The 26,109-nt window shown below is 37.2% G+C and overlaps 1 protein-coding gene across 3 annotated transcripts; it reads left to right on the top strand.

Moving 5' to 3' along the window:
- The first annotated feature begins 14,983 nt into the window (after positions 1-14,983).
- LOC114387649 (protein PAT1 homolog) lies at positions 14,984-23,248 on the top strand. Of its 3 annotated transcripts, XM_028347857.1 has the most exons (6): positions 14,984-15,322; positions 15,432-15,613; positions 16,109-16,257; positions 16,834-16,890; positions 18,938-19,001; positions 20,347-23,248. In XM_028347857.1, exons 3-6 carry the CDS (start codon positions 16,207-16,209, stop codon positions 22,653-22,655), a joined length of 2,481 nt encoding a protein of 826 aa, XP_028203658.1. In that variant the 5' UTR covers positions 14,984-15,322; positions 15,432-15,613; positions 16,109-16,206; the 3' UTR covers positions 22,656-23,248. The 3 variants fall into 3 exon arrangements, with proteins under 3 accessions (XP_028203658.1, XP_028203657.1, XP_028203656.1); XM_028347856.1 differs by lacking the exon at positions 15,432-15,613 and having other exon boundaries at positions 20,356-23,248; XM_028347855.1 differs by lacking the exon at positions 15,432-15,613.
- Positions 23,249-26,109: the final 2,861 nt, after the last annotated feature.

The following is a 26,109-nucleotide window of genomic DNA, read 5'->3' as shown; positions in this document are numbered from 1 at the left end:
GAAGATGCTGCAGTAAGAGCATGGAGACAGGGGGAGCAGAAAGCTGATGTCACGTGAGATGTCTTGACATCCTGGAAAAGACTTGTAGATTTGCAACTTGCAGAATTTTGCTGTCACCACTACAGAGACTGCTGTGCTTGATTACTCTGATAATGAAAGTTGCTGATCCCACTTGCATGACTGCTCGTACCTGCTCAGGAAGTGTCTAAGTATGTTTTAGACAAAATTTGCCAAAGGGGGAGATTGTTAGTGCTTAGCTTTACTGAGTTTTAAAAGATTGGCTAAAATTTTGTTAAAACATAAGCACTTAGACAATGAAGGAAAGCTGGAGTTGCTGCACATGATGTCTAACATTATGTCAAGGAATCAGATCGGGCTGCACAATGCACAAGGCAAGATAAAATGTCAAATGAAGAATTGAAGCTGCAGGATCCACGATGTCGGATACAATGTCCAGGACATCCTGCCCGAAAATACTGGACACATAAATCTGTTATACCTTTAACAGATTAATGTGCAGTCAGCAACAGATTAGGCGATCTATCTTTAGGAACGAATTAAAAGATAATTAAAGTTCGAATTACAAACTTGAATAGTTCGTTCAGGGATTAAAGATTAAAGATAAAAACTAAAAGATCAAACTTTATCTTTTAGATCTTTAAGTGCAGATTTTTCAGGAGAATGATAGATCTTATCCAGCGCAAGTTGTTGCAGCCCAGATACGTACACTGCTATATAAACATGAAGGCTGCACGGGTTTTGCACCAAGTCCGAGATTGAAGAGTTATTTTGTGAGTTTTGGGACTTGAGTGTTTTGTGAGCCACCTTGATGTTACCCTAACATCAAGTGTTGGACCTGAGTGTGTAGAGTTGATCTCTATTGTTCAGAGAGCAATCTCTGGTGTGTCTTTGATTTGTTTGTAAACACGGGTGAGTGATTGAGAGGGAGTGAGAGGGGTTCTCATATCTAAGAGTGGCTCTTAGGTAGAAGTTGCATGGGTAGTGATTAGGTGAGAAGGTTGTATACAGTGGCTGTTAGATCTTCGAACTAATACTATTCTAGTGGATTTCCTCCCTGGCTTGGTAGCCCCCAGATGTAGGTGACGTTGCACCGAACTGGGTTAACAATTCTCTTGTGTTATTTACTTGTTTAATCTGTTCATACTGTCATATATAATCTGCATGTTCTGAAGCGGGATGTCGTGACATCCTGTACGACATCTGTCCTCAGTATCAGAATTTCAATAAGCAAACACAAATTGTAACTATCCAAGCCTTAAGCAACATAAACACTACTCTTGATTTCTAGGTTGAAATCGCTGGTGCAGGCAGCTTGAACATACAAAAGTGTATAAATTACTGGGAATTGGTCACTACGTTTTTTGAGCTGAAACTTTTACTGAATTTTTTAGACATCTGGACCAAAATTATAAAAAAAGAACCAAGCGATTTGGATTAAAGGAAAAATAAAGAAAAATCTCACAAGTTGGCAGAAAAATCAGTGTCCAGGAAAAAAAAAAGGTGAAAGGAAAGTGTGCTTGTTGTTTTGGCTCAAAATTTGTTCTATAATTGGTGCCTATTTTATACCAATCCTAGTTCTGAAATTTCAATTGAAAATTATTGTGAAAACAAGTGCCAAAACTAGAGGTTTCTTGAGTCGTTTTTGTTTTTTTTTTTTTTTTTTTTTTAGTTTTTCTACTCTACTCTAGAGCCATTCTAGGTTTCTCTTTGAGTCCTAGCTTGCTTTTTTGTGCTTTCCATTGCTTTAATTGTTGAATAATCCTTGGAAATTTGTCTTGTTAAAACTCTATTGGTTTAGCTTTCATTTCATTTTTTTTGTCTTTGGTTATTGCTTGTCTCTTTGTTTCCTTGCTTGTGAGTTGCCATATAGGGAATTGGAAAGGAGGATTGGTGCCATACCTTGAAGAGTTTGAGTCAAGAAGCAAGGGGCCAACCACCTTAAGAGCTATTGGACTAAGAAGCACTCCAAATTGAGTGAAACACCAAAGAGAGAATAGCCACCACAATTGAGGACTTTTTTCTTTGTAATTTTGTAATTGGCAATTTGCTTTGCTTTCAAATTTTGTAACAAAAAGGCCTTTCATTGGAAGTAAGTTGGGAGCCTCCGCTAGGTCACCCTACTTCCATTTGGGTGTAATAATTTTAGGCAATTTTCCCTTAGGATAGTGAGTGTTTTGTTGGGAACCTTAAATGAGGTCATCCAAACACTCTTAGGATCCGCCTAGTTTGCATTTCTTGCACTTTAATTTCTTGCTTACTTTCATAGCTTATTTCCTTTACCCTCCATTGTCAAACCGCCTAGATAGCTTTCCTTTTACCAATTAGTTTTTACCTTATCTTTCACACCTTTTTTAGTGTTTATTTTGGCTAGTTTCAACCATAGTTTCTTTTACCTTTTTTTCAAACCCCCAACAAGAAAGAACCATAACTTAGGAACCAACATGAGTCTTCATTCTTCATCTAGTGTTAATGGTGAGGGTTCTACTCCTAAGGACCCCTTGTATAAGATATTAGATGAGTTGAGATCCCTTAAGTTGTGGAAAGAAAAACAAGAGAGAAAAGAAAAAGGTAAAAAAAGAGTGGAAGAAATAAGTCAAGATGAAAGAGAGAAAATAAGAGAGGAAGAAAGAAGAAAAATAATGAAAGAAATGAAAAGAGAAAAACATGTCTCCTATAGTAGTCATGACTCTTGCAAGAGTTTAAGTGAAGAACTTAGCGACTATTATAGAGGGCGTCATAGTTCACATACTAAACATCACTCCCAAAGAAGAGAAAAGGATAGAAGGCCTCAAGAGGTTAACATTAGCCTCCCATATTTCCACGGAAAAGATAATGTTGAGGCCTACTTAGATTGGGAAATGAAGGTTGAACAACTCTTTGCTTGCCATCATATTAGCGAAGAGAGAAAAGTTCCATTGGCTACCCTTAGCTTTCAAGGGTATGCCCTCTATTGGTGGACTTCCCTTGTTAAAGAACGAAGGATTCATGAGGATCCTCCAGTAGAGTATTGGAATGATCTTAAGAGTGCCCTTAGGAAGAGGCACATTCCCTCCTACTATGAAAGGGAGCTTATGGACAAGCTCCAAAGGCTTAGACAAGGGAGTATGAGTGTTGAAGAATATAGACAACAAATGGAACTACTCCTTTTAAGAGCTGGACTTAGGGAGGAGGAAAGAACAAGCATAGCTAGGTTCCTTAGTGGGCTCAATATGGAAGTGAGGGACAAGGTTGAACTCCTTCCATATAGGGACCTAGATGAGCTAGTCCAACTTTGTATAAGAGTGGAGCAACAACTTAAAAGAAAGCCTTCTTCAAAATCTTATGGCTCTCACTCTTATCCAAGGAAGGACCAAGCCCATGGAATTTTAGGGGCTGCACCTTCAAAACCCAAGGAAGATAAGGGTAAGACCATAGAGAAATACACCCCTAAGACTAGTTCCCAAGAAAGGACTAGCAACATTAAATGCTTCAAATGTCTTGGGAGAGGTCACATTGCCTCTCAATGCCCCACAAAGAAAACCATGATCATGAGGGGTCAAGACATTTATAGTAGTCAAGAGGAGACTACTTCTTGCCCTTCCTCTAGTGGAAGTGAAGATGAAGTAAGGGGTGAAGAGTCTAGTGAGGAAGTCTACCCTCATGAAGAAGGTGACCTCTTAATGGTTAGAAGGCTCCTTGGAGGTCAATCTTGTGATTTATCTCAATCCCAAAGAGAGAACATCTTTCATACAAGATGCAAAATTTTAGATAAAACTTGTTCTCTCATTGTGGATAGTGGATCTTGTTGCAATTGTTGTAGCACAAGATTAGTTTCCAAGTTGAACCTCACTATCATTCCCCACCCAAAACCTTATAAACTTCAATGGCTCAATGAGCAAGGGGAAATGATAGTTAACCAACAAGTAAAGGTACCTTTCTCCATTGGGACATATAAGGATGAAGTTAATTGTGATATAGTTCCCATGGAGGCAGGACATATTCTTTTAGGAAGGCCGTGGCAATTTGATAGGAAGATCATTTATAATGGCCTAACTAATGAGATTAGCCTCACCCATCTTGGCACTAAATTTGTGTTGCATCCTCAAACACCTTCACAGGTGGCCAAAGATCAACTAACTATGAAAGATAAGAGGGATGAGGAAGAAAAATTAGAAAAACAAAAGAAAAAGAAGGATAGTAAGGTCTTGTCTTCAAAGGCCAGGGGGAAGGAAAAAGAGGGAAAGGATTCCTCCAAGAAGATTGTTAAGAAGGAAAATCATTTTGCAACAAAAGGTGATATTAAAAGAGCACTCCTTCTTAAACAATCTTTCTACCTTCTCCTATCAAGGGAAACATCCCTTAGCACTGCCACAATTCCTACATTTGAGACCTTACCCCCAAAGGTCCAAGAACTCTTACATGAATTTGGTGATATATTTCCCAAAGAGATACCCCCTGGGCTACCTCCTTTAAGGGGAATAGAACACCAAATAGATTTAGTCCCAGGAGCAAGCCTTCCTAATAGGCCAGCCTATAGGACTAACCCTCAGGAGACTAAGGAGATAGAGTCTCAGGTTAAAGAATTGTTGGAGAAGGGCTGGGTCCAAGAGAGCCTAAGCCCATGTGTTGTGCCAGTGTTGTTGGTGCCCAAAAAGGATGGTACGTGGAGAATGTGTACAGATTGCAGGGCCATCAACAACATCACTGTAAAGTATAGGCACCCCATTCCTAGACTTGATGATCTGCTTGATGAGTTGCATGGTGCCAATATCTTTTCAAAAATTGATCTTAAAAGTGGTTATCACCAAATCAGGATGAAAAAGGGTGATGAGTGGAAAACTGCTTTCAAGACCAAGTTTGGTTTGTATGAATGGCTAGTGATGCCTTTTGGGCTCACTAATGCACCAAGCACCTTTATGAGGCTTATGCATCATGTCTTAAGGGATTTCATAGGTAGATTTGTAGTTGTTTATTTTGATGATATTTTAGTGTATAGTAGGAGCCTAGATGATCACTTAGGACATCTCAGACAAGTTCTTTCAGTCCTTAGGAAAAACACCCTCTATGCAAATATAGAGAAGTGTACCTTTTGTGTAGATAATATAGTTTTCTTAGGTTTTGTAGTTGGTAGAAATGGGGTCCAAGTGGACCCTGAGAAAATCAAGGCCATCCAAGAATGGCCCACCCCAAAAAGTGTGGGAGATATTAGGAGCTTCCATGGGTTAGCAAGCTTCTATAGAAGGTTCGTTCCTAATTTCTCTACAATTGCATCACCTCTCAATGAGCTGGTGAAGAAGAATGTGGCATTTACCTGGGGTGAAAAACAAGAGCAAGCCTTTGCTTTGCTCAAAGAAAAGCTTACTAAGGCACCTGTTCTAGCTCTTCCTGACTTTTCTAAAACTTTTGAGCTAGAATGTGATGCCTTTGGAGTGGGAGTTGGAGCTGTATTGTTACAAGGTGGGCACCCTATTGCTTATTTTAGTGAAAAAATTCATAGTGCCACCCTCAACTACCCCACCTATGATAAAGAGCTTTATGCCTTAATAAGAGCCCTCCAAACTTGGGAACATTACCTTGTTTCCAAGGAATTTGTCATTCATAGTGATCATCAATCACTTAAGTACATTAGAGGGCAAAGCAAGTTAAACAAGAGGCATGCAAAATGGGTAGAGTACCTAGAGCAATTTCCATATGTTATCAAATACAAAAAGGGAAAAACAAATGTGGTAGCTGATGCCCTCTCTAGGAGACACACATTGTTTTGCTCCCTAGGAGCTCAAATTTTAGGATTTGATAATATTAGGGACTTGTATGCTTTAGATGAACATTTCTCTCCCATTTATGAGAGTTGTGGGAAAAAGGCCCAAGATGGATTCTATTTGGCTGAGGGGTATTTGTTCAAAGAGGGAAAGCTTTGCATACCCCAAGGATCCATTAGGAAATTACTTGTGAAAGAGAGCCATGAGGGTGGGCTCATGGGCCACTTTGGGATAGACAAGACCCTTGTCTTACTCAAAGAAAAGTTTTATTGGCCCCATATGAAGAAAGATGTCCATAAGCATTGCACTAGGTGTGTGGCTTGTTTACAAGCCAAGTCTAGGGTGATGCCTCATGGGCTATACACACCCTTACCCATCCCATCTGCACCTTGGGTAGACATTAGTATGGACTTTGTCCTTGGGCTTCCTAGAACCCAAAGAGGTGTAGACTCTATCTTTGTGGTGGTGGATAGGTTTAGCAAGATGGCACACTTTATACCATGCCACAAGGTGGATGATGCTTCCCACATCTCAAAACTCTTTTTCAGGGAAGTTGTGAGACTCCATGGTTTGCCTAGGACCATTGTGTCAGATAGAGATGCTAAGTTCCTTAGCCACTTCTGGAAAACCTTATGGGCTAAGTTAGGAACTAAACTTCTTTTCTCTACCACTTGTCATCCACAAACTGATGGGCAAACAGAGGTAGTGAATAGGTCTTTATCCACCCTTTTAAGGGCTCTTCTGAAAGGCAACCATAAGTCTTGGGATGAGTATCTTCCTCATGTAGAATTTGCCTACAACAGGGGGGTTCATAGAACCACCAAGCAGTCCCCTTTTGAGGTTGTCTATGGGTTTAATCCCCTAACACCGTTAGACCTCATTCCCCTCCCACTGGACACTTCTTTTATACATAAAGAAGGGGAATCTAGGTCAGAATTTGTAAAGAAGATGCATGAGAGGGTTAAGAACCAAATAGAGAACCAAACAAAGGTGTATTCAACTAAAGGCAATAGAGGAAGAAAAGAGCTAGTTCTTAATGAGGGTGACTGGGTTTGGCTCCATCTTAGGAAGGATAGATTCCCTACTAAAAGGAAATCCAAGCTTAGCCCTAGAGGGGATGGACCTTTTCAGGTTTTGGAGAGGATCAATAACAATGCCTATAGGTTGGACCTCCCAGAAGAGTATGGAGTCAGCACCACTTTTAACATTTCTGATTTAACTCCTTTTGCAGGTGGAGCTGATATTGAGGAGGAGGAACTAACAGATTTGAGGTCAAATCCTCTTCAAGGGGAAGGGGATGATGCAATCCTCCCTAGGAAGGGACCAATCACTAGAACCATGAGCAAGAGGCTCCAAGAAGATTGGGCTAGAGCTGCTGAAGAAGGCCCTAGGGTTCTCATGAACCTTAGGGTAGATTTCTGAACCCATGGGCCAAGGTTGGGTCCAATTATCTTTGTACATATTAGACTAGGATGTCATTATATTTGGTCCTTGTATATAGGGCTCCATATTGTAGGTAGGGTACCCTAGAAATATAGGATTTTTCAGCCCTTGTATTTTTGGGCACCTAGACTAGTTTTTGTATTAGGGGTAGTTTTGTAATTTCACATGCACTAAGTGGATATTTGATGTGTGTGGTTGGAAATAAATTTAATTGAATTGGTAGAAGCCCAATCCAATTAAATTTTAGAGGGGGAGGTGAGCATTTGCTTACTACACCCCATTGCCACATCATATAGTCACACTTTGTGCATGTCCTTCATGCTTTTCATGCCTCATGACACCTAAGCACACTTAGTGGAGAATCTTGTAATTGATCTTGGATTAGTGGGCTGAACCATAACTAAAATTCACTAATCATAATTAGTGAAATTTTGGCTCCAAAGTTTGGCTCCACAAATTCAATTTCAAATTCAAGTGAAATTTGAATTTCCCTCCAATTTTGTGTGACACTTAGGCTATAAATAGAGGTCATGTGTGTGTATTTTTTTCAACTTTGATCATTTGAATATTAACTTCAGATTTCAGAGCTCCTTTTGAGCACAAAATTTCGTGCTCTTCTCTCCCTCTCCCTTCATTCATCTCCTTCTTCCTCCAAGCTCTTATCCATGGCCTCCTATGGTGGTGAGCTTCTTCTAGACTCATCTTCTCCTTGAAGTGGCGTCTCCTCTCTCTCTTCCTTCTCCATTCCGCTGCCATTTATCTTCCAAGAAGCAAAGGAATCCATTGATGAAGAAGATCCTAGGCCTACAAGCTCCAATGGAGCTTGCATCATAGTAGATGGCGCCTCTTCTCACCTCTTCTCCTTTATCTTTCGCTGCATCTCCATGGTGGAAAATCACCATTGAAGGACCTCATTGAAGCTTAAAGATCCAACCTCCATAGAAGTTTCTTAAGCAAGCTTCCATCAAGTGGTAATCAAAGCACAAGAGCTTCAAGAAGGTGCTCCTTAAACCTCCACTAATTTCCAGCTTTACCTTCTCCTCCATTGTTGTTTCTTCATTTTTCTCCATGTATCTCCTCACATGTCTTGTGCTAAATGTTTTTAACATGATATTTAGAATTTCCACCGATTAAACTTGCTATAGAAGCTAGATTTGATTTTCTATGGTTCAAATTTGTTGTTCTTATTCTTGAACCATGAATTGTGTTGAGTTTAGGTTCCTTTGAGTCTTGTCTTGATATTTTTTTGTGGTTGAAACCTAAACCATAAAATTCTTACAAAAACATTAAAGTAGAAGAAAACCTCAAAAATCTAGAGTGGCTTGTTCTCCTATTGTAGTTTTGTCATAGAAGTTATGTCTAGTCACGAAACTTGTCACATAAGATTTCTTATGTTGTGCTAAATTTTATTTTTCTTGTTTCTTTGTCTAACTCATTTGTTCAAGAGTATATGAAATTCTTTTAGCCTATTAGTTGATTTGAGTCAAATCTTTCATGTTAATTAGTCCTTAACATGTTCATGCAAAATTCTTAGAGAGTCTTTGATTGTGAACCTTTTCTTGAACTTTTAGGTTTCCTTATGATTGTGTCTATTGTGAATTTGAGTTTTGGTGATTAAATTGTTGGTTGAAATTTTGATCCTAAGTGAATATTGAACTCCTAAAACTGTGGTAAACAAGCCTAGTGAGTTCAACATACATACTAAGGTTGAAATAAGCCTAAGGCAATCAATATACCATGCTTAAAAATTTTGAAGTTTGAAATCGCTGGTGCGGGTAGCTTGAACATATGAGCTTGTAAAAATTATTGGGAATTGGTCACTGCGAGCTTAAATTTTTACTGAATTTTCTAGATATCTGGATAAAAATTAGGAAAAAAGAACCAAGTGATTTGGATAAAATGAAAAACTAAGAAAAATCACACAAGTTGGCAGGAAAATTAGTGTCTAGGAAAAAAGTGAAAGGGAAGCGTGCTTGTTGTTTTGGCTCAAAATTTGTTCTATAATTGGTGCCTATTTTATACCAATATTAGTTCTGAAATTTCAATTGAAAAGTAGTGTAAAAACAAGTGCCAAAATTGGAGGTTTCTTGAGTCTTTTTTTATAATTTTTTTACTCTACTCTAGAGCCATTCTAGGTTTCTCTTTGAGTCCTAGCTTGATTTTATGTGTTTTTCATTGCTTTAATTGTTGAATAATCCTTGAAAATTTGTCTTGTTAAAACTCTATTGGTTTAGCTTTTATTTCATTTTTTGGTCTTTGGTTATTGCTTGTCTGCTTGTTTCCTTGTTAGTGAGTTGCCATATAGGGAATTAGAAAGGAGGATTGGTGCCATCCCTTGAAGAATTTGAGTCAAGAAGCAAGGGGAAACCCACCTTAAGAGCTATTGGAAACACTCCAAATTGAGTGAAACACCAAAGAGAATAGCCACCAAAATTGAGGACTTTTTTGTAACTTTGTAATTGACAATTTACTTACCTCCATTGCTTTTAAATTTTGTAACAAAAAGGCCTTTCATTGGAAGTGTATTGTGAGCCTCTGTTAGGTTACCAAACTTTCATTTGTGTGTAATAATTATACGCAATTTTCCCTTAGGATAGTGAGTGTTTTGTTGGGAACCTTAAATGTGGTCATCCAAACACTCTTAGGATCCTCCTAGTTTACATTTCTTGCACTTTAATTTCTTGCTTACTTTCATAGCTTATTTTCTTTACTAGTCGTGCCTAGTTTATCTTGTTATTGCATAATACTTTCTTCTTGCTTATCACGCTTATCTTGAGTTCTTTTGGAACCCTAGCTTTTACCTTTTGCAAACCCCAAACAAGAAAGAACCACAACTTAAGAACCAACATGAGTCATCCTTCATCTAGTGTTAATGGTGAGGGTACTAATCATAAGGACCCTCTATCTAGAATCTTAGATGAGTTGAGTTTCCTCAAATTATGGAAAGAAAAACTAGAAAGAAAAGAAAAAGGAAAAGAAATGGTAGAAATAAATCAAGATGAGAGGGAACGCATAAGGGAAGAAGAAAGAAGGAAAATACTAAAAGAGTTAAGAAAAGAAAAATATGTCTCCTATAGTAGTCATGACTTTTGCAAGAGCCTAACTGAAGAACTTCGTGACTATTATGACGGAAGGCATCGGTCACATCTTAGACCTCACTCTCATAGGAGAGAAAAGGAAAGAAAGCCTCAAGAGGCTAACATTAACCTCTTATACTTCCATTGAAAGGATAATGTAGAGGCTTACTTAGATTGGGAAATAAGGGTAGAGCAACAACTTAAAAGAAAGTCTACTTCAAAATCTTATGGCTCTCACTCTTATCCAAAGAAAGACCGAGGTCAAGGCATCTTAGGGGTGACACCTTTTAAGCCCAAAGATGATAAGGGGAAGACAATAGAAAAGCAGCCCCCTAAGGCTAGTATGCAAGAGAAGACTAGCTCTATAAAGTGCTTTAAATGTCTTGGAAGAGGACACATTACTTCTCAATGCCCAACAAGGAAAACCATGGTTATGAAGGGCCAAGACATTTATAGTAGCCAAGATGAGACTACTATAAATGTCTTGGTCAGGGTATCAAGAACCTCTGGATTTGAGGTCAAATCCTTTCCAAGGGGGATGGGATGATGCAATCCTACCCCCAAGGGTATTGACTAGAAGACTCCAAGAGGATTGGGCTAGAGCGACTAAAGAAGGCCCTAGGGTTCTTATGAACCTCAGGGCAGATTTCTGAGCCCATGGGCCAAGGTTGGGTCCATTCTTCTTTGTAAATATTAGAATAGGTTTTTCTTCTTTCTGGCCTTTCATTTTGGCCATTGTAGTAGTATATGGTTTTAGCCTTGTATTTCAGGGCATTATGAGTAGTCTTTATAGTAGGGACTTTTTGTATTTTCATGTATTTTGAGCTTAGCATTAGAGGGGTGTGTGTAGCTAAGCTCTAACTTCTCAAGGAGGTGAGCTTAGCTATTAGAGGGGGTGTGTAGCTAAACTCTAGCTTCTCAAGTAAGCTTCTCAAAGAAGCTTCTCAAGGAAGCTTTCATTTAGTTAGTGACCTAGGCTATAAATAGAAGCATGTGTAACACTTGTCATTACTTTGATGAATGTGAAACTTGTGAGACATACTTCAAAGTTCAATTTCTCTCCCTCTTTTTCTCCTTCAATTTCGTGCCCCCCCCCCCCCCCCCCCTCTCTCATTCTTTTCCTCCATTGAAGCTTCCTCTCTAAGTTTCTTATCCAAGGCACTCTCTTGGTGGTGAAGCTTCTCCTTCCATGGCTTATTCCCTAGTGGATGGCACCTCCTATCACCTCTTCTCCTTTATCTTCCTCTGCATCTCCATGGTGGAAAATCACCATTGAAGGACCTCATTGAAGCTCAAAGATCCAGCCTCCATAGAAGCTTCTCAAGCAAGCTTCCATCAAGTAGCTCCAAGTTGAAATCCTTCTTAAGGATTGTAGTATGATTGGTCGTCAAGGGTGTGTAACGCTCGTACCTGGGCCCTTTCGGGAGAGGCTGACGCTTGTCTGGCTTGTGCCTCTTGTTTAACTTGTGTGAGTTGGCCTTGGTGTTTCCTTCCTGCTTGTCGCGCTTTTGTTCGGCATGTCATACCTTGTTCCAGAACCTAGACATCACGTCCATTTGGATGTAGCCTTTGGCTCGTTCACGCAACTCATCCATGCTACTAGGGGTTTTTTTTGCACAAACAATTCACAAACTTACCAGGCCTTAGAGTGAAGAGCATGGGGTGTAATGCTACCTCTGGGTTGAGATTACGGATCTCGACAACAATACGTCCAAATCTATCCATGAATTTTTGGAGAGATTCATCATCTACTTATCACAGGCTGGCTAGAGCAGTCGATGTCATACGATGTGACCGACTGGTTGCATATTGCACACTGGAACGCTCAACAAAAGTGTCGAAGCTGTCAATGGACCTTGGGGGAAGTCCACCGTACCAGGTCAATGCCACCCCTTTAAGGGATGTTGGGAAGACACGACACATGATTGCATCATCATTGGTGTACATATTTGCCTAGTGAGGAAAGCCTCTAGATGTTCATTTGGATCGGTGGTCCCATCATACCGCTCTAGGTTGAGTGGTTTCCAACCTAGGGGTATGTCATCCTCCATGATGAGGTCAACAAAGGCAGCTCCTGTTCGGCCTGTTGGATGGTGTATGAGGGAGATACTTGGATAGTCACGAGTGTTGACTGTGTGTCAAGGGTGTGATTCCCCTTGAGTGCGCTCAAGCAATGTATGAGCAAAGTGCTCATCGCCCTGGGGATGTCTCAAACAAGCCTCGAGCTGATCACGATTAGCCTTTAGCTTTCTAAGTTCCTCTTCATGGCGTCTCTCCATCTCTACAATGTGGTTTTGGAGTTGTTAAAAGGTATCAATATCTGGCATGGTTGCTGGGGGAGGATGGGAGCCTTCGAAAGAGGTCTCACATCTGAGGCCAGACCGCTTGCTAACCATGGGTGAAAAAGAGATACAAGCCACAAGGTATGTTTTACTGTAGCCCCATGGTAGGAGCCAAATGTACTTACCAAAATCCAGAGTTGGCACACATCAAGGTGGAGGTGGCTAAGGTGGGCTCCTGGACTTTGCACATCGGACTGAGAATGACCTTTGTTAGGAAGACAAGAGGGGGGACCTGCAAAATAAAGGACTTTGACGCTCAAGTAAGTACGTGAGTTAGGAAAGTATGAATGAGTGAGTATGAAAAGAGTACGAGAGAACCTGATACTTATAGTGTGGAGAAGGAGCTGCAGGTCCTTATTGATAGCGGCTATTACGGTAATGTAACAACTCTTGTAGATAATTACTGGCTTGCAGATAATAACCAATAGATAAATGTGGTTTATATATAATATTAGAGATAATATATAGCTTAGAGATAAAAGCTAGTAGATAGTTATTACTACAAATAATTTGTAGCTTTGTAGATAATTGAATACTTGCCAAAAGATAAAGAGATGACAATATATTTGAATAATTAATTGGTTAGAGATAATCTGTCGGTTGAGAGCCTAATTGCTAAGGGCTAGACGTTCGTGTTCCCATGCACCCACCCATGATCTCTAACCAAGGACAAAAAATATTAAAAATAATTTGTCCAACATTGTTAGTAGGAGAAGTTGTGTTCGACCCTCCGTTTGTTAAATTTTCTTGAGCCAACAATAGTCAGCACCATGAGCGGGATTAATCTTTGACCCATTTGATTAGAGCACCCATCCGTGGTCTTTGATCGGGGACAAAAAATATAATAAAAATATAAAAAATAATTTGTTAAACATATTTTTATGAAAATAGTTTTAAATTACTTACTCAATAATATCGTAAATTAAATTAGTTTTAATTTTTTATGAACTAAATCACAAATATGTTTCACAGGAGATAATTCTAGTTGACACCATTATAAATGACAAAGCTTTTTCTATAAATATTTAACATAGTTGCATTTCATGACTCAACAATATATAATTTTTCATTACAAAATAATGTATTAACTTTATGTTTAATAGCTTCATATACACAAATTGCTAATCATTTGAGTACTAAATTAACTATGGTAAATTAAATAAAAAATATATGACACTATAATCAAATATATGTTTTGTATATAAATGAAATGTTCAAGTTATATTTATGTTCATGTAAATGTTCAAGTAATGTTTGACAATTATGATACATTCATGAAGCATATAAGTGAAATGTTGTATGTTTAGCACTCACTAAGACCCTGTCTCATTAGTTTAGTGTGTATGTTCCTTAGGTAAAGAGATCTAGTCCAAGAGCATACAAGTGCAAAGCATAATTTGTCCCTCTAGGTCAAGTGTTTGTAACTTTTTGGGATGTTACAAATTGCATCTGATACTCATTTGTTATTTTTTTAGCAAATTACATTTGCACCCTTGATTTTTTTTTTTGAATTACACACAATAACACTCTTTTTTATCCCCACACTAACTTGCTTAATGTTTGAAAATATTACACTAACACCACCTATTTATTTCACTAATGTTCTTAATATTTAAAAACATTGCACTTGCATCTTGTTATATATTACATTGATACCTCCAGTGATGGAAATTGTTGTAAAAATTAAATATTAAATCAATCTAGGAGGAGTATTGTGCAAAATTTGTAAAAACCTCATTGAGTGATAATATAATTTGCTTTTTTTTTTGTTTTAGTTCTTGTCATTAAGTAAAAACATTTAACTGATGACATAATGACTATACTACAACATAGTAACTTACCACACCATCAAGAAGTTTAACAAGACAACCTTGTGTTATTTTTTTAGGTAAGTTATGTTTTTAATTTCTCATCAATTTAGACTAGTTGATGACTTCAAACAAATTGATAAACAATTAAAAACAATTACACTTGGTTATCTGGTTAGACTCTTTGATGATCTAAAAAAATTAATGAGATGTCAATGTGACTTACACAATCAATTAACATTGTTACTTAATAGTGGAGACTAAAACTAAAATATAAAAATCAAATGACTATTAGGTACAATTCACATAAAAACAAAAGGGGAGTGAGTAATGTGAAAGGATACCCAAAATCATATTAGAAAAAAAAGTTAGGAGATTTTTTGGTAGGACCACAAAATGTAGGAATATTATTGAGTGTAATAAGTGAAAACTTGAGAGAGAGATGTGATTTACTTTTTTATTTATGTAAATTTAAATAAAATTATTTATGTAAATTTAAATAAAAATTAATTTATTTTGGCCTGATTTCCGATTTCCTTCCCGAACAAACACACCGAAAATGTTCCCTCGGTTAAATTAAAAGAATTAGGTACGCTATCCCACCCATTACACACCCTCTCCCTCCGGTAGGGTTCTTCTCTTCTCTCGCAATCCAAACCCATAACACATCCTCTTCCTCCGGTAGGGTTCTGCTCTTCTCTCTCAATCCAAATCCATTCCATCTTCAATCTCCGCCATCACCTAATCTCTGTGCAATTCCGCACACACTACTCCGCAAAGCGCGTTCAAGTTCCCTTCTTCATCGTTCGCGTTTTTCTCTTTCTTCATGGATGAGTTTGGTGCCGCTGCTCCGAACACTGAAGATCACAAACAATTCGGACACGCTTTCAAAGGTTCGTTTCTTTTTCACTATTTTATTTTATTTTATTTTGTTTTGATACCACTTTCCCTGCGTTGTTATTATTTTCTTACGAGATTCTTTTGGCGTTTTTTCTTGTATAGTTACAACAATCGCTTCGTTCTTGTTCCGCGTTCTTTGATTCAGTTTGTGCATGTAGATCTAGTCTTGCTCAGGAGTTTGATCACCAAAAAAAAGACGGGGAAATTAAATTACTTGCTCTGCATTTCAAGTTCTGTTTTTTTTAATACCTCTACTTCACAGCAACAGAATGAGTTTTCGTAAGGTCCGAGCTAGGGTTTAGTGTTTTGTTAATTTTGAAAAGTTTTCCCTGATTATTGTAAAGTCTGAATTGAAATGCTTTTGAGAATTTTTATTCTTATATTTGGGTTTATGCTGTTCTTGGTTGCTTTAGTAGGTAGTTGTAGTGTATGTTAGTGTTTCTTCGATATATAACTACTAAGAAGATTGCAGATATTCCTTCTCAATCAATGTTCTATTCTCGGGTAAATGACTTGTTGGGTTTGCTTATTTTTCAAGATATCACAATATTACAATTACAATTGTTAGGCCATTTTTGTATGTGTAATGAAATCTTGTGACCTATTATCATCAATAGTTTTGTTTTATTATTTGGTGGTCAGTTTGTCTTTCTTGGTGAGCCGTGGTCCTGACAAATGTTGATTCCCATGTAGATGTACAAACTGTATTCTATATGTTAATAAAATGGTTGTATGAAGCTGCTGAAATGTCTCTGATTCGGTTTTCTTTTGTTATGCAGAAGGTGTATTTGATGCATCACAATATGCATTCTTTGGTAAAGATGTTGCTGAGGAAGTTGAGTTGAGGGGGTTAGAAGATGAAGATGACTATAAGGCTATGCCTGCTGCTGAGTTCAAGGAGGAAGATTTCTTACTCAATAAAGAAGAGGTTATTTTTCAGTCTTGTGTCATTTTTTCTAAATTTTAAATTTTATGCAGCTACCATGCTCTAAATCTCATGCATTTAGTTTAACTGCAGCTTGTGTCTTTTTTTTTTTTCTTTCTCATTTCATCAAGTGGTTCATTTTATTTTACTCACGCTTTTCTGTGGTTAACTAAAAAGATTGTTTTTTGGTGGTTAGCTGTTAACTTTTCCCCCCTTAACTCTTAAATTCTTTATCTTTTTATGCAGATGGTAGAGTTTCAATTGCAGTTATGTTTAATAGAAGTAGAGAGTCCTGGAAAAAGGAAATAAAAAGAATTTTATATGTCAATATATGATTTTTTTCTAATAAATTTTGGTGATACAATGCCTGTTTTGTTTGTTGATGTTGTACTAGAGACATAATATTGAAGATTGTTGAGAGTAGAAAAGAGAGGCATATACTGAACACCATATGGTTCAGCTTCAACTACACCACTGATTTTATATTTTCATAGTGAATATACTGAAAAAAAATATACAATTTTCCTAATTACTATTATGCTATTATTATTTCTACTAACTGTGATTTCTACATTGCAGGCAGTGGATGTAAGATCTCTTTCCGATATTGATGATCTCACTACCACTTTTTTAAAGGTAAGATTTTGAAACTGACATATAATGTTTTCTCTGGATGCTGGGGATTTTTAGATAGATGAATGAGTGGTTGCTTTGATATAAATAGCAAGATAGATGAAGTTTGGTGGTAAACTTGTCCAATTATTGGAGCAACTCTATAGTTAAAAAAACTTCGTACCCCATTGCTCAGAGGCTCTTCGCTATGCGAAGGTATGGGGGAGGGATATTGTACGCAGCCTTACCCTTGCATATGCGAAGAGGCTGTTTCCGGATTCGAACCCATGACCAACAAGTCACCAAGGCACAACTTTACCGCTGCACCAGGGCTCGCCCTCAGCAACTCTATAGTTAAATAGATAGATTTTTTTTTTACTTTTTTTATAGTGAAAAATAAAGTTAGACAGCAACGTTGCCCAATCACAGGAGCAGCTCCTTTAAATACTGAAAACCAAAAGGACATAAACCAGTGTTAGCGATCCTGGATATTGGCATGCATAGCAGGCTGCTATTCTGAAACTTTGGATACAATTTATATAATGTATACTATGTAAATATCAATGTTTTAAATCCTGGACAGCGGAGCATAGCACCTGGCTCAAAAACTGCTATAGTGGGATAGCTGCTATTTTGAATTTTTCTTATTACTATTACTATTATTATTTAATTTATTATGTTTTAAGAAGTATATTGCATTTTTTACTATTATTGTTTAGTTTATTATATTTTTAGCACTATTATTATTTAATTTATTATATTATTATGCTTTAAATAGTTTTGATATTTTTATTACTATTCTTATTATTATTATTATTATTATGATTTAGTTTATTGTGCACTCAACACATTGCCTTCAACATTTAAAACCCTTAATTTCTTTAATAACTTGTATACAAAACCAACAAAAAGTGCTCCATAGTTTAAGGACACAATTGTTCACCAAGATTGCGTCGTGGCATGAAAATATTGTCTTGGTTGTAGCGCTGCTAATCTCGAGCATTTGCGGTTGTTCCTGGGTTTCACCTCTTTCCCACTCGCCGTCATCTTTGTGTCCAAGCCCTGACCTTTTTGCCCCTCATTTTTGCCCTTGTCCTACACGTGTAGTAGCTTTGATCACTATATCACACCATTGTCTAAGCCCCAACCTCACTCCCACTTGATTCTAAGTTTTGGGCTAAGCACCTCTTCACATCCTTCATTGTATTGCATCACGAAAATTGTGCCTCACCAAGGCCCCTATTCTCGGTTGACTGTTCTTCTGGTGACCTGTTGCCGCGCTCCAGCAAATTTTTCGACATCTTTTTCTGTTATCTTCGATCACTAACACAACTTTGATGACTTTTTCAGTGATCATGAACTGGATCCGGATCACCCCTCGCCAATCTACCCAACCATACCAGCGTCTACATTTGACTCTTTCTCACAGGTTATTTTTTGCCACGCTAAACAGCTCCTCCTGTTGGTGCTTTGCCGACGCGTCTGTTCACCTTTTTGGTCGTTGTTTCTAGGCTCACAGGACTGAAGCGCACAAAGCCTAGTTGGTTTTGGGCCATTCAAAGACTGTTTTGTTTCTCGAGCCTTATTTTTTGCACATTTTAAGGGGTTGTTTAGGTTGCATTTTTGGTTCCTGTCTCGCTCGATGATGCACTGGCTCTTTTCTTTGTCCAAGATGCACTGGCCATGTCTATGCCCCATGTGCACTAGTCTGGATGACTTTGTCCAATATGCATTGGTCTCACCTTCAATTTAAATAATTTGGGTCTCCTATATTATTGCTTTGAAGCTTCCATGCTTTGCTTGCCATGAATTTTCTCTTGCATTGATGATTACTCCAACTATTTGGCAAATATATATTTGGCATTTCTGATTTATTTTTAATGTTTTGACAATTAACAAATTTTCTCTATAATTCATCTTAGTTTTTAAATCTTTTCCGATGCACTCTTGCATGAATTCAATCAGTGATTGATTTTATGATTCTGTTTTATTGTATTGAAAATAATGTCATTCTCTTTATGGTCATATATTCTGCTTTATGCAAATTGAGCTTTTTATTTATTTATTTCAGTTGAACAAGGCTGTTAGTGGACCAAGAAGTCCAGGAGTTATTGGTGAACGGGGATCAAGAGAAAGTGAGTAAGCAATTGCTTCAGCTAATTGATGTTACTTATATGTATTTATCACTTTGTTAAATTGCATATTTTTAACATGAGGTTCTTAGGATTGGATTTCAGTGTGTGAAAATATGACATTATTATCTATTTGGGGTGTTAAATTGTGATAGCAAATTCTAATATTGTGGTGTCATAGTAAGAAAATGTTTGTTACTTTGTACCGTTATTTTCTGATAGGAAGGTGATAATTAGGGCGCTTAACAAGTAAAAGAGTTTTTATTAGAAAAGTATTTATTCATAAATACAAAATCCCATTAACGCATTTTTTAAATAATTAGAAGCATTTAATAGTGTATTAAATGCCTCCTTACAAGTGCCTTAATCAATGCGCTTAGAACACTTGTTTGTGAGAACCTTTCTAATAATTTTCTTGAAAGTTTGTCTTAGTCCTACTTCTTGATATCAATACTGCTTTACACAACAAAGGGGAAGAAATTGACCGCAACTCATAAAGAGGTTAGTCAGAAGTACTGAAATAAATTTAAGATGGGTTTCGTCACCGGAAATGTACAAAGTAAAAACATATGTAAAATAGTCTTTTTTTTTATGTTTTTGCCTTGGCAATTTAATGTCTTATCTTTATAGGACACACTACAAATTTGAAAATTAATACAAGTCATTTTTCAATTTACTGGTAATTCAAAAGAATTTTGGGTTATAGTGATGATACCAATTACCAGATGCTTGAGAACATGTTCTAGGTAATCATAAATATTCTGTGGTAGTTTTTTTCTTTCTGCTGTCACTTATCAAGAGTATTTTTTTTTCTGGGATCTTGTGCTGTATACTCTCAAGAAAAATAAGTTGTATATATGCATTGATTTATCAATTATTACCGTGCAAATGTGTTGGTGTCTGCTGTAAGCTTATTATTAGCTTAATGATTTTTAAGTGGAGAAAGTTTCACCTGCTAAAGAAGGGGCCTGTGAAATTTTAGGTCTTGACTGGGTTGAGATTCAGTTGGTGTTTTCTTGGCTCATGTAGTAACCCCACTAATGATAGGGGAAGGTTACAAATTGGTGCAATATGTATCGGAGGAATTTTTCCTCTGGTTTGGTTATTCACAAGGTCTCTAGTGTCTGTAAAATTCATTTGCTTTTTTAGAATGCTGTAGGAAACAAAGCAATACACCAGTCAGGTTCATGGAAATTTATTTGATAGATATCATCATGCTGTTTTGACTTGTATGAGATGATGCATATCTAGTGTTCTGAGTGAAATATGTATTTTGGCTCTATGGCTGTATTATTCCCCTTTTCTCTCCATGCATTGTTTCCATTGACTGAATTATTTCTAATTCTAGATTTTACAGATTCCTCTGCTTCTGAATGGTCACAAAGGGATGACATTCCCTACTGGTTTGATCAGCATGCTTACGACCCTGAAGGGCAAGGCTTTCAGGATGGAAAAAGATGGTCATCACATCCCCATTCTTCTCTAACTCAGCTACATGACTCAAGGCCCTTGTACAGAACATCTTCATATCCTGAGCAGCAACGACAGCTGCAACACCAACTTCAACATTGCTCTAGTGAACCTGTTTCAAACTGGTTTGATCAGCATTTTAATGATAGTGAAACTACTGAGGATGGAAAGAGATGGTCATCACAGCCACATTCCTCCATTGCCCACTTACAAGAATCAAAGCCCTTGTATAGAACATCATCATATCCTGACAAGCGACAGGAGCTTACTCGTTTTTCTAGTGAACCTATTTTGGTACCAAAATCTTCATATACTTCCTATCCTCCCCCTGGTGGTAGGTCCCAACAGTCTTCTCCAAATCACAGTACAGGTCGTTTGAACATTCCCTTTCATGCTGGAGGAGATCACATGGCTTTGCCATCTCAAAATCATTCTCATTTGTTCAATTCTGCTCTACAGTTGAGTGGATCGAAACATGAGTCACTTTTTAGTGGAAAGGTGGGTCAATTTACTGCCGGCTCCCATCTAAATTATCAAATGCAGAATCCCTGGGTCAACCAATCAGGGTTGTATTCTGGAGATCATCCAAACCTCCTCAGTAATATGTTGCAGCAACAATTACACCATCGTAGTGGATCATTATCACCTCATTTGTTGACCCAATTGCAGCAACAGCAGCATAGATTGCATCATCCCATTCTGCAATCAGGAAGCTACATGTCAGGTTTCCAATCCCATTTAATTAACCCTCAACTTTCTTCTGGATCATCCATGGTTAGCAAATATGAACATATGCTTGGTCTTGCTGATGTTAGAGAACCCAGACCAAAATCAACTCATAAGGGTAAACAGAGTCATCGTGTCTTTCAACAGGGTTCCGATGCAAGTAGCCAGAAGAATGAAAGTGGTTCATTACACTTTAGGTCCAAGTATATGACTAGTGATGAAATTGAGAGTATTCTTAAAATGCAGCTAGCTGTGACTCATTGTAATGATCCCTATGTTGATGACTATTATCACCTAGCTTGTCTTTCTAAAAAAACTGGTGCTAAGTTGAAAAAATCATTTTGCCCAACCCAAATAAAGGAACTTCCTTCTCGAGCCCGCTCCAATACAGACTCCCATGGTTTTCTTCAGGTGGATGCTTTAGGGAGGGTTTCATTCCTGGCTATTCGCCGGCCTCATGCTCTGCTTGAAGTTGATCCGTCAAACAGTGGTATCTCTGAGCGAAATATTTCTGAGAAGGCCCTTGAGCAGGAGCCTCTGTTTGCAGCCAGAGTGACAATTGAGGATGGTCTATGTCTTGTTCTTGATGTAGAGGATATTGATCGTTTTCTACAGTGTAATCAACTGCAAGATGGTGGAACTCAATTAAGACGAAGACGGAAGGTCCTTTTGGAAGGACTAGCAACATCACTCCAACTTGTTGACCCACTGGGAAAGAATGGACACAAAGTTGGGTTTGGTGCTAAGGATGATGTTGTTTTCTTACGATTAGTATCTATAGCCAAAGGGCGTAAACTCCTAGCAAAGTATCTTCAGTTACTTGTTCCTGGTAGTGAGCTTATGCGGATAGTCTGCATGGCCATTTTCCGTCATTTGAGACTCTTATTTGGTGGTCTGCCCTCTGATCCAGCAGCTGCAGAGACTACAAGTGACCTTGCTAAGGTTGTTTGTCAGTGTGTCCTAGGAATGGATCTTGGTGCCCTAGGTGCTTGTCTTGCAGCAGTGGTTTGTTCGTCTGAGCAGCCTCCTCTACGTCCCCTTGGAAGCACCGCTGGGGACGGTGCCTCCCGTATTTTAGTATCTGTCCTTGAGAGGGCCACTGAACTTCTTACCGATCCCCATGGTGCTGGGAGCTATGTAGGTAATCGTTCGTTTTGGCAGGCCTCATTTGATGAATTTTTTGGCCTTCTCACAATGTATTGCATGAATAAATATCAGAGTATCATGCAATCATTGCTTGTACAAGGGATGGAAAATGTGTCTGTAATTGGATCAGATGCTGCTAAAGCAATCAGTAGGGAAATGCCTGTTGAACTCTTGCGAGCAAGTCTTCCTCACACCAATGATCACCAGAGGAAATTACTACTAGATTTTGGTCAGCGCTCTGTGCCTGTGGTTGGATTTAACAGTTATACTGGGAGCAGTAGTGGTCATGTGAACTCAGAGACTGTGCTAAGTTGATAGATGATTGGAGAGAAGTCCTCCTAATTATAATGGTTTGTGTTGAAGGTTTCATCAACTGTACAACTTTGTATCTGTACTTGAGTATATCTGGAGCAAACTGAAGTGGAAGTGCAAGTTGCTTCTATGGTAGAGGTTTCTGCCCCTTTTGTATATTTATCATAGTGCCATAACGATGTGGTAGCATTATGATATATTTGCAATCAGGCTCTCCATGTATTATGATATATTCAGCATTATCTGTTCCCTCATGTCTTTTCTTTTACTCATGACAGGGGAGCTTATTCTATTACTGTGTCTGGTATAAACTTTTAGTGGTTAGCCTGTACAGGTTTAGGCACATATTTGATTCCCATGTTTCCTTTCTGTTATATATACAAGTTGTGGGGTTGCTTGTATTCAAATTTACTCCTGATAGGTCACCGTTCTAGTGGAAGTGGCATTGGGTGGGTGGTGCCATAAACTTTACCGGGAAACATGTTGACAAGTTGGAGGTACTGAAATACATAGGAACAAATGTTGAATAAATTATGTTGACGCGTATTTTTATCTCATCATTTCAAAATTTGTTAATAGGTAGATGTGTTTTCTTATTGCTTTCCTCAATTTTATGATTTGTTAGAGCCATTTAGTTTCTGTTTTTCTCGACTTTGGTTCGAGTTTGTTGGGAAATTTTGGAGATTCATTTGTGTTTGTTTCTTTCCTTACCTGACAATGTTTATGGTGAATTGGTGACGCACGAACAGCATAAGTAATTTTAAAGATAATTATGTAAAAATTAACAAATTTTTCATATATGGTGATTTGTAATTTTAAAGACAGTTAAGTAAAATATATGATGGTTTGTAGTTTATGATAGTGCAAAATTATTCTACAGTTGTGCGTAGTTCCTTTTCTTATTTTATTAGTTAATAGTATAAAATTCTTTAACCTAATAATGTATTGAATTAAATAGTCTTTAAATACTATAATAGTAAAATCAAAAGATATTAAAAGATTAAATTGTAATTTTTGTCTTAATTTTTTAAATTCACAATTTTGATTTGCTTGATTTCTTTTTTTATTGCAACGTGTTTTTTAGAACTATTAAATTAATTATAAAATTAATTAAAATCATCAATTTATTAAAAACTTAAATCAAAGATTATTAATCATAACTTCATCCCTAATGCGTCTAGGGATTTCTTTTCTCCCTATCCTCATCACTAATCTCTCTCTTATGATGATCATGTTGGGGTCCTCACTGGACCTACACAATTGAGGATTTTTAATTTGGGAAATATGGTGCTAAAAACATTGTAACACGATTTTTAATTTGGGAAATATGGTGCTAAAACATTGTAACACCTTGAAAATTTTTAACTCGATTTGTGTGTGCGATTAGTTCTTTTTAAGTAATTGTTTGTGTTTGTTTTAACCACGGATTGTGATTTAATTAAAAATACAATGCTAAGTTCTTTTCTGTTAAATGTTTATTCCTTAATTAATTTCTTTCTGTGTGATTATTTCCCTGCGTGCGTGCAAATTATTTTGCGTATGATAATTTGCCGTCAATTAAATCCTTTTTGAAAAAGTAAATGATTTGATCTTGTCAATTTCCTTAAGAATTAAGTTTATTAAAATTTAGTTGATTAGTTTTAATTATTAAAGTTGATAGAAAAATGTTTTTGGGGCAGCATTCACCCATCCACACACGCACCCCCACACCCCCTGCTTTTTTTTTTTTCACTCTGTTTTTTTTACAATCTGAAACTCAATGGTAAGGGGGCCTTTATAATGAACTCAGCTGCCCATGGTTGCCTTGGGGAGGAGGAAACCATGGTGTATTGATCCTCCAATGCATTGCATGCATCAAAGTACTATTTTGTTTTCAATTTTTTTTCATTGCTTTTGCCAAGCTGAAACCTTTGCTCTTTGCATGCATGTTCTCCTTCAAATTTTTCTTCATTTTTGTGCTTTGGAAGAGCTCCTAGTAAAAAGGAGACTGCCAAATTTTTGTTAAGATTTTAAAAAGCAAGTTTGGATTTACGAAACTAGGCTATCAGAAGGGAGATGCTGGCTGGAAGGTTTGATCCTCTGGACCAGTCTCAGGGTTTTGATCCTAGAATAAAATATAACGGTTGGATTTTCATGAAACTTGTTTTGATTTTTTCTAGACACAATTTGGAACAACTTTTGTGTTAAATCCATAGAGAGATCAGGTCATTTTGAGGCCTATCTGTGACTTGTTGTGCAAGTGTCTGGCAAGGATCAGTGTTTCATAAATTTGGGCTTTTTTCATTATCATATGAACAAAATGGTTACTACTTATGAAACTAGATAAAAAAAAAAAATTTCCATCCATGTAAATTAAAAAAAAATAGATTTCATCTTCATTTTCTAAAGGTTCAAGTGAAACATAGTTGCTATAGGAAAGAAAGTTTTTGGTTTAGGAAAAGTGTTATAAAGAAAATTTCACAAGGAACAACATAGGATGAATATTTGTGTAATTTTTACCTTTTTGAAAAAGGATGATGTAGCTTCACAATGTAAAAAGTATAAGTCTTTTTGGTTTTGGGGAGACATAGAAATTAAAAAATCTTTGAACTACGTCCAAATTCAAATGCTTTCTATATTCACTGCCTTAAAGAATATTTATGTTTCTTTAGTAGATTTTTTTAATGGTGTATTTTACCTTGTTGGAAAGATAATAAAATTTCCTTCAATTCTATATAAAATGTTTTCAATAATAAAATTATTTGCAAAGTTTTACATAGGCTTAAATTTGACTGTTTCTGAAAGCTAGGTTTTTTTTAATTCATGTTACTTATTGTTTAAATTTTGACTAAGTATGGTTGATTTGTCGTGTTAATTTTTGTCTGAGTGTTGTGTGATAATTTGGTGATTTTCCTATAAGTATAATATGTTTTTTTACGTTTGAAAGACTCAAGAAGTGTGAATCCTATGCACCTATAACTATGGAATGTGATGTTTTAATTTGAGACTAGGAGGTGTGACTTGGGGCATTGTTTCATGTGATGTTTGGTGTGTGACCTGGTTGGCTTGCAACCAGTGATGATAATGATTTGTGTTAAGACTTGTGTGTAGTAGTTACAAGGACTCTGACACCAGTCTCAGTGTCAACTAGGACCTCATTCTAGTGGGCACAATACATTTTGAAAGATGTGTGCTTTTGTCTGTATGAGGCAGGGACTCAGACATGAGTCCCAATGTCAACTAGAGCCCTATTCTAGTGGACTTTGTGTCTCGAATGATGTGCAAATTTGTGTTAGTTCATAGGGACTTAGATGCGAGTAGTTGTGTGACTAGGATGTTTTCTCCTAGAAAGTAATATATGTATAAGTCGTGCAAATGGACACAGACTCACATTGGAATGCGGATAAATCCTTCAAGAGAGTTGTGTGTGTGTTGGGGGGGGGGGGGACATGCTGGAAGTTGTTAGAGCTCACTAGAC

This window comes from Glycine soja, chromosome 15 (genome assembly GCF_004193775.1).
Source record: "Glycine soja cultivar W05 chromosome 15, ASM419377v2, whole genome shotgun sequence".
Classification (NCBI taxonomy): domain Eukaryota; kingdom Viridiplantae; phylum Streptophyta; class Magnoliopsida; order Fabales; family Fabaceae; genus Glycine; species Glycine soja.
Note: the sequence above shows the minus strand (reverse complement) of the source record. Positions and strands in the feature narration are given on the sequence as shown.

Coding starts and splice junctions, on each gene's coding strand:
- LOC114387649 (XM_028347855.1), top strand. CDS start 15,256: ATGGATGAGTTTGGTGCCGCTGCTCCGAACACTGAAGATCACAAACAA. Junction 16,891..18,937: donor TCACTACCACTTTTTTAAAG/GTAAGATTTTGA, acceptor TATTTATTTCAG/TTGAACAAGGCTGTTAGTGG. Junction 19,002..20,346: donor TGAACGGGGATCAAGAGAAA/GTGAGTAAGCAA, acceptor TTCTAATTCTAG/ATTTTACAGATTCCTCTGCT.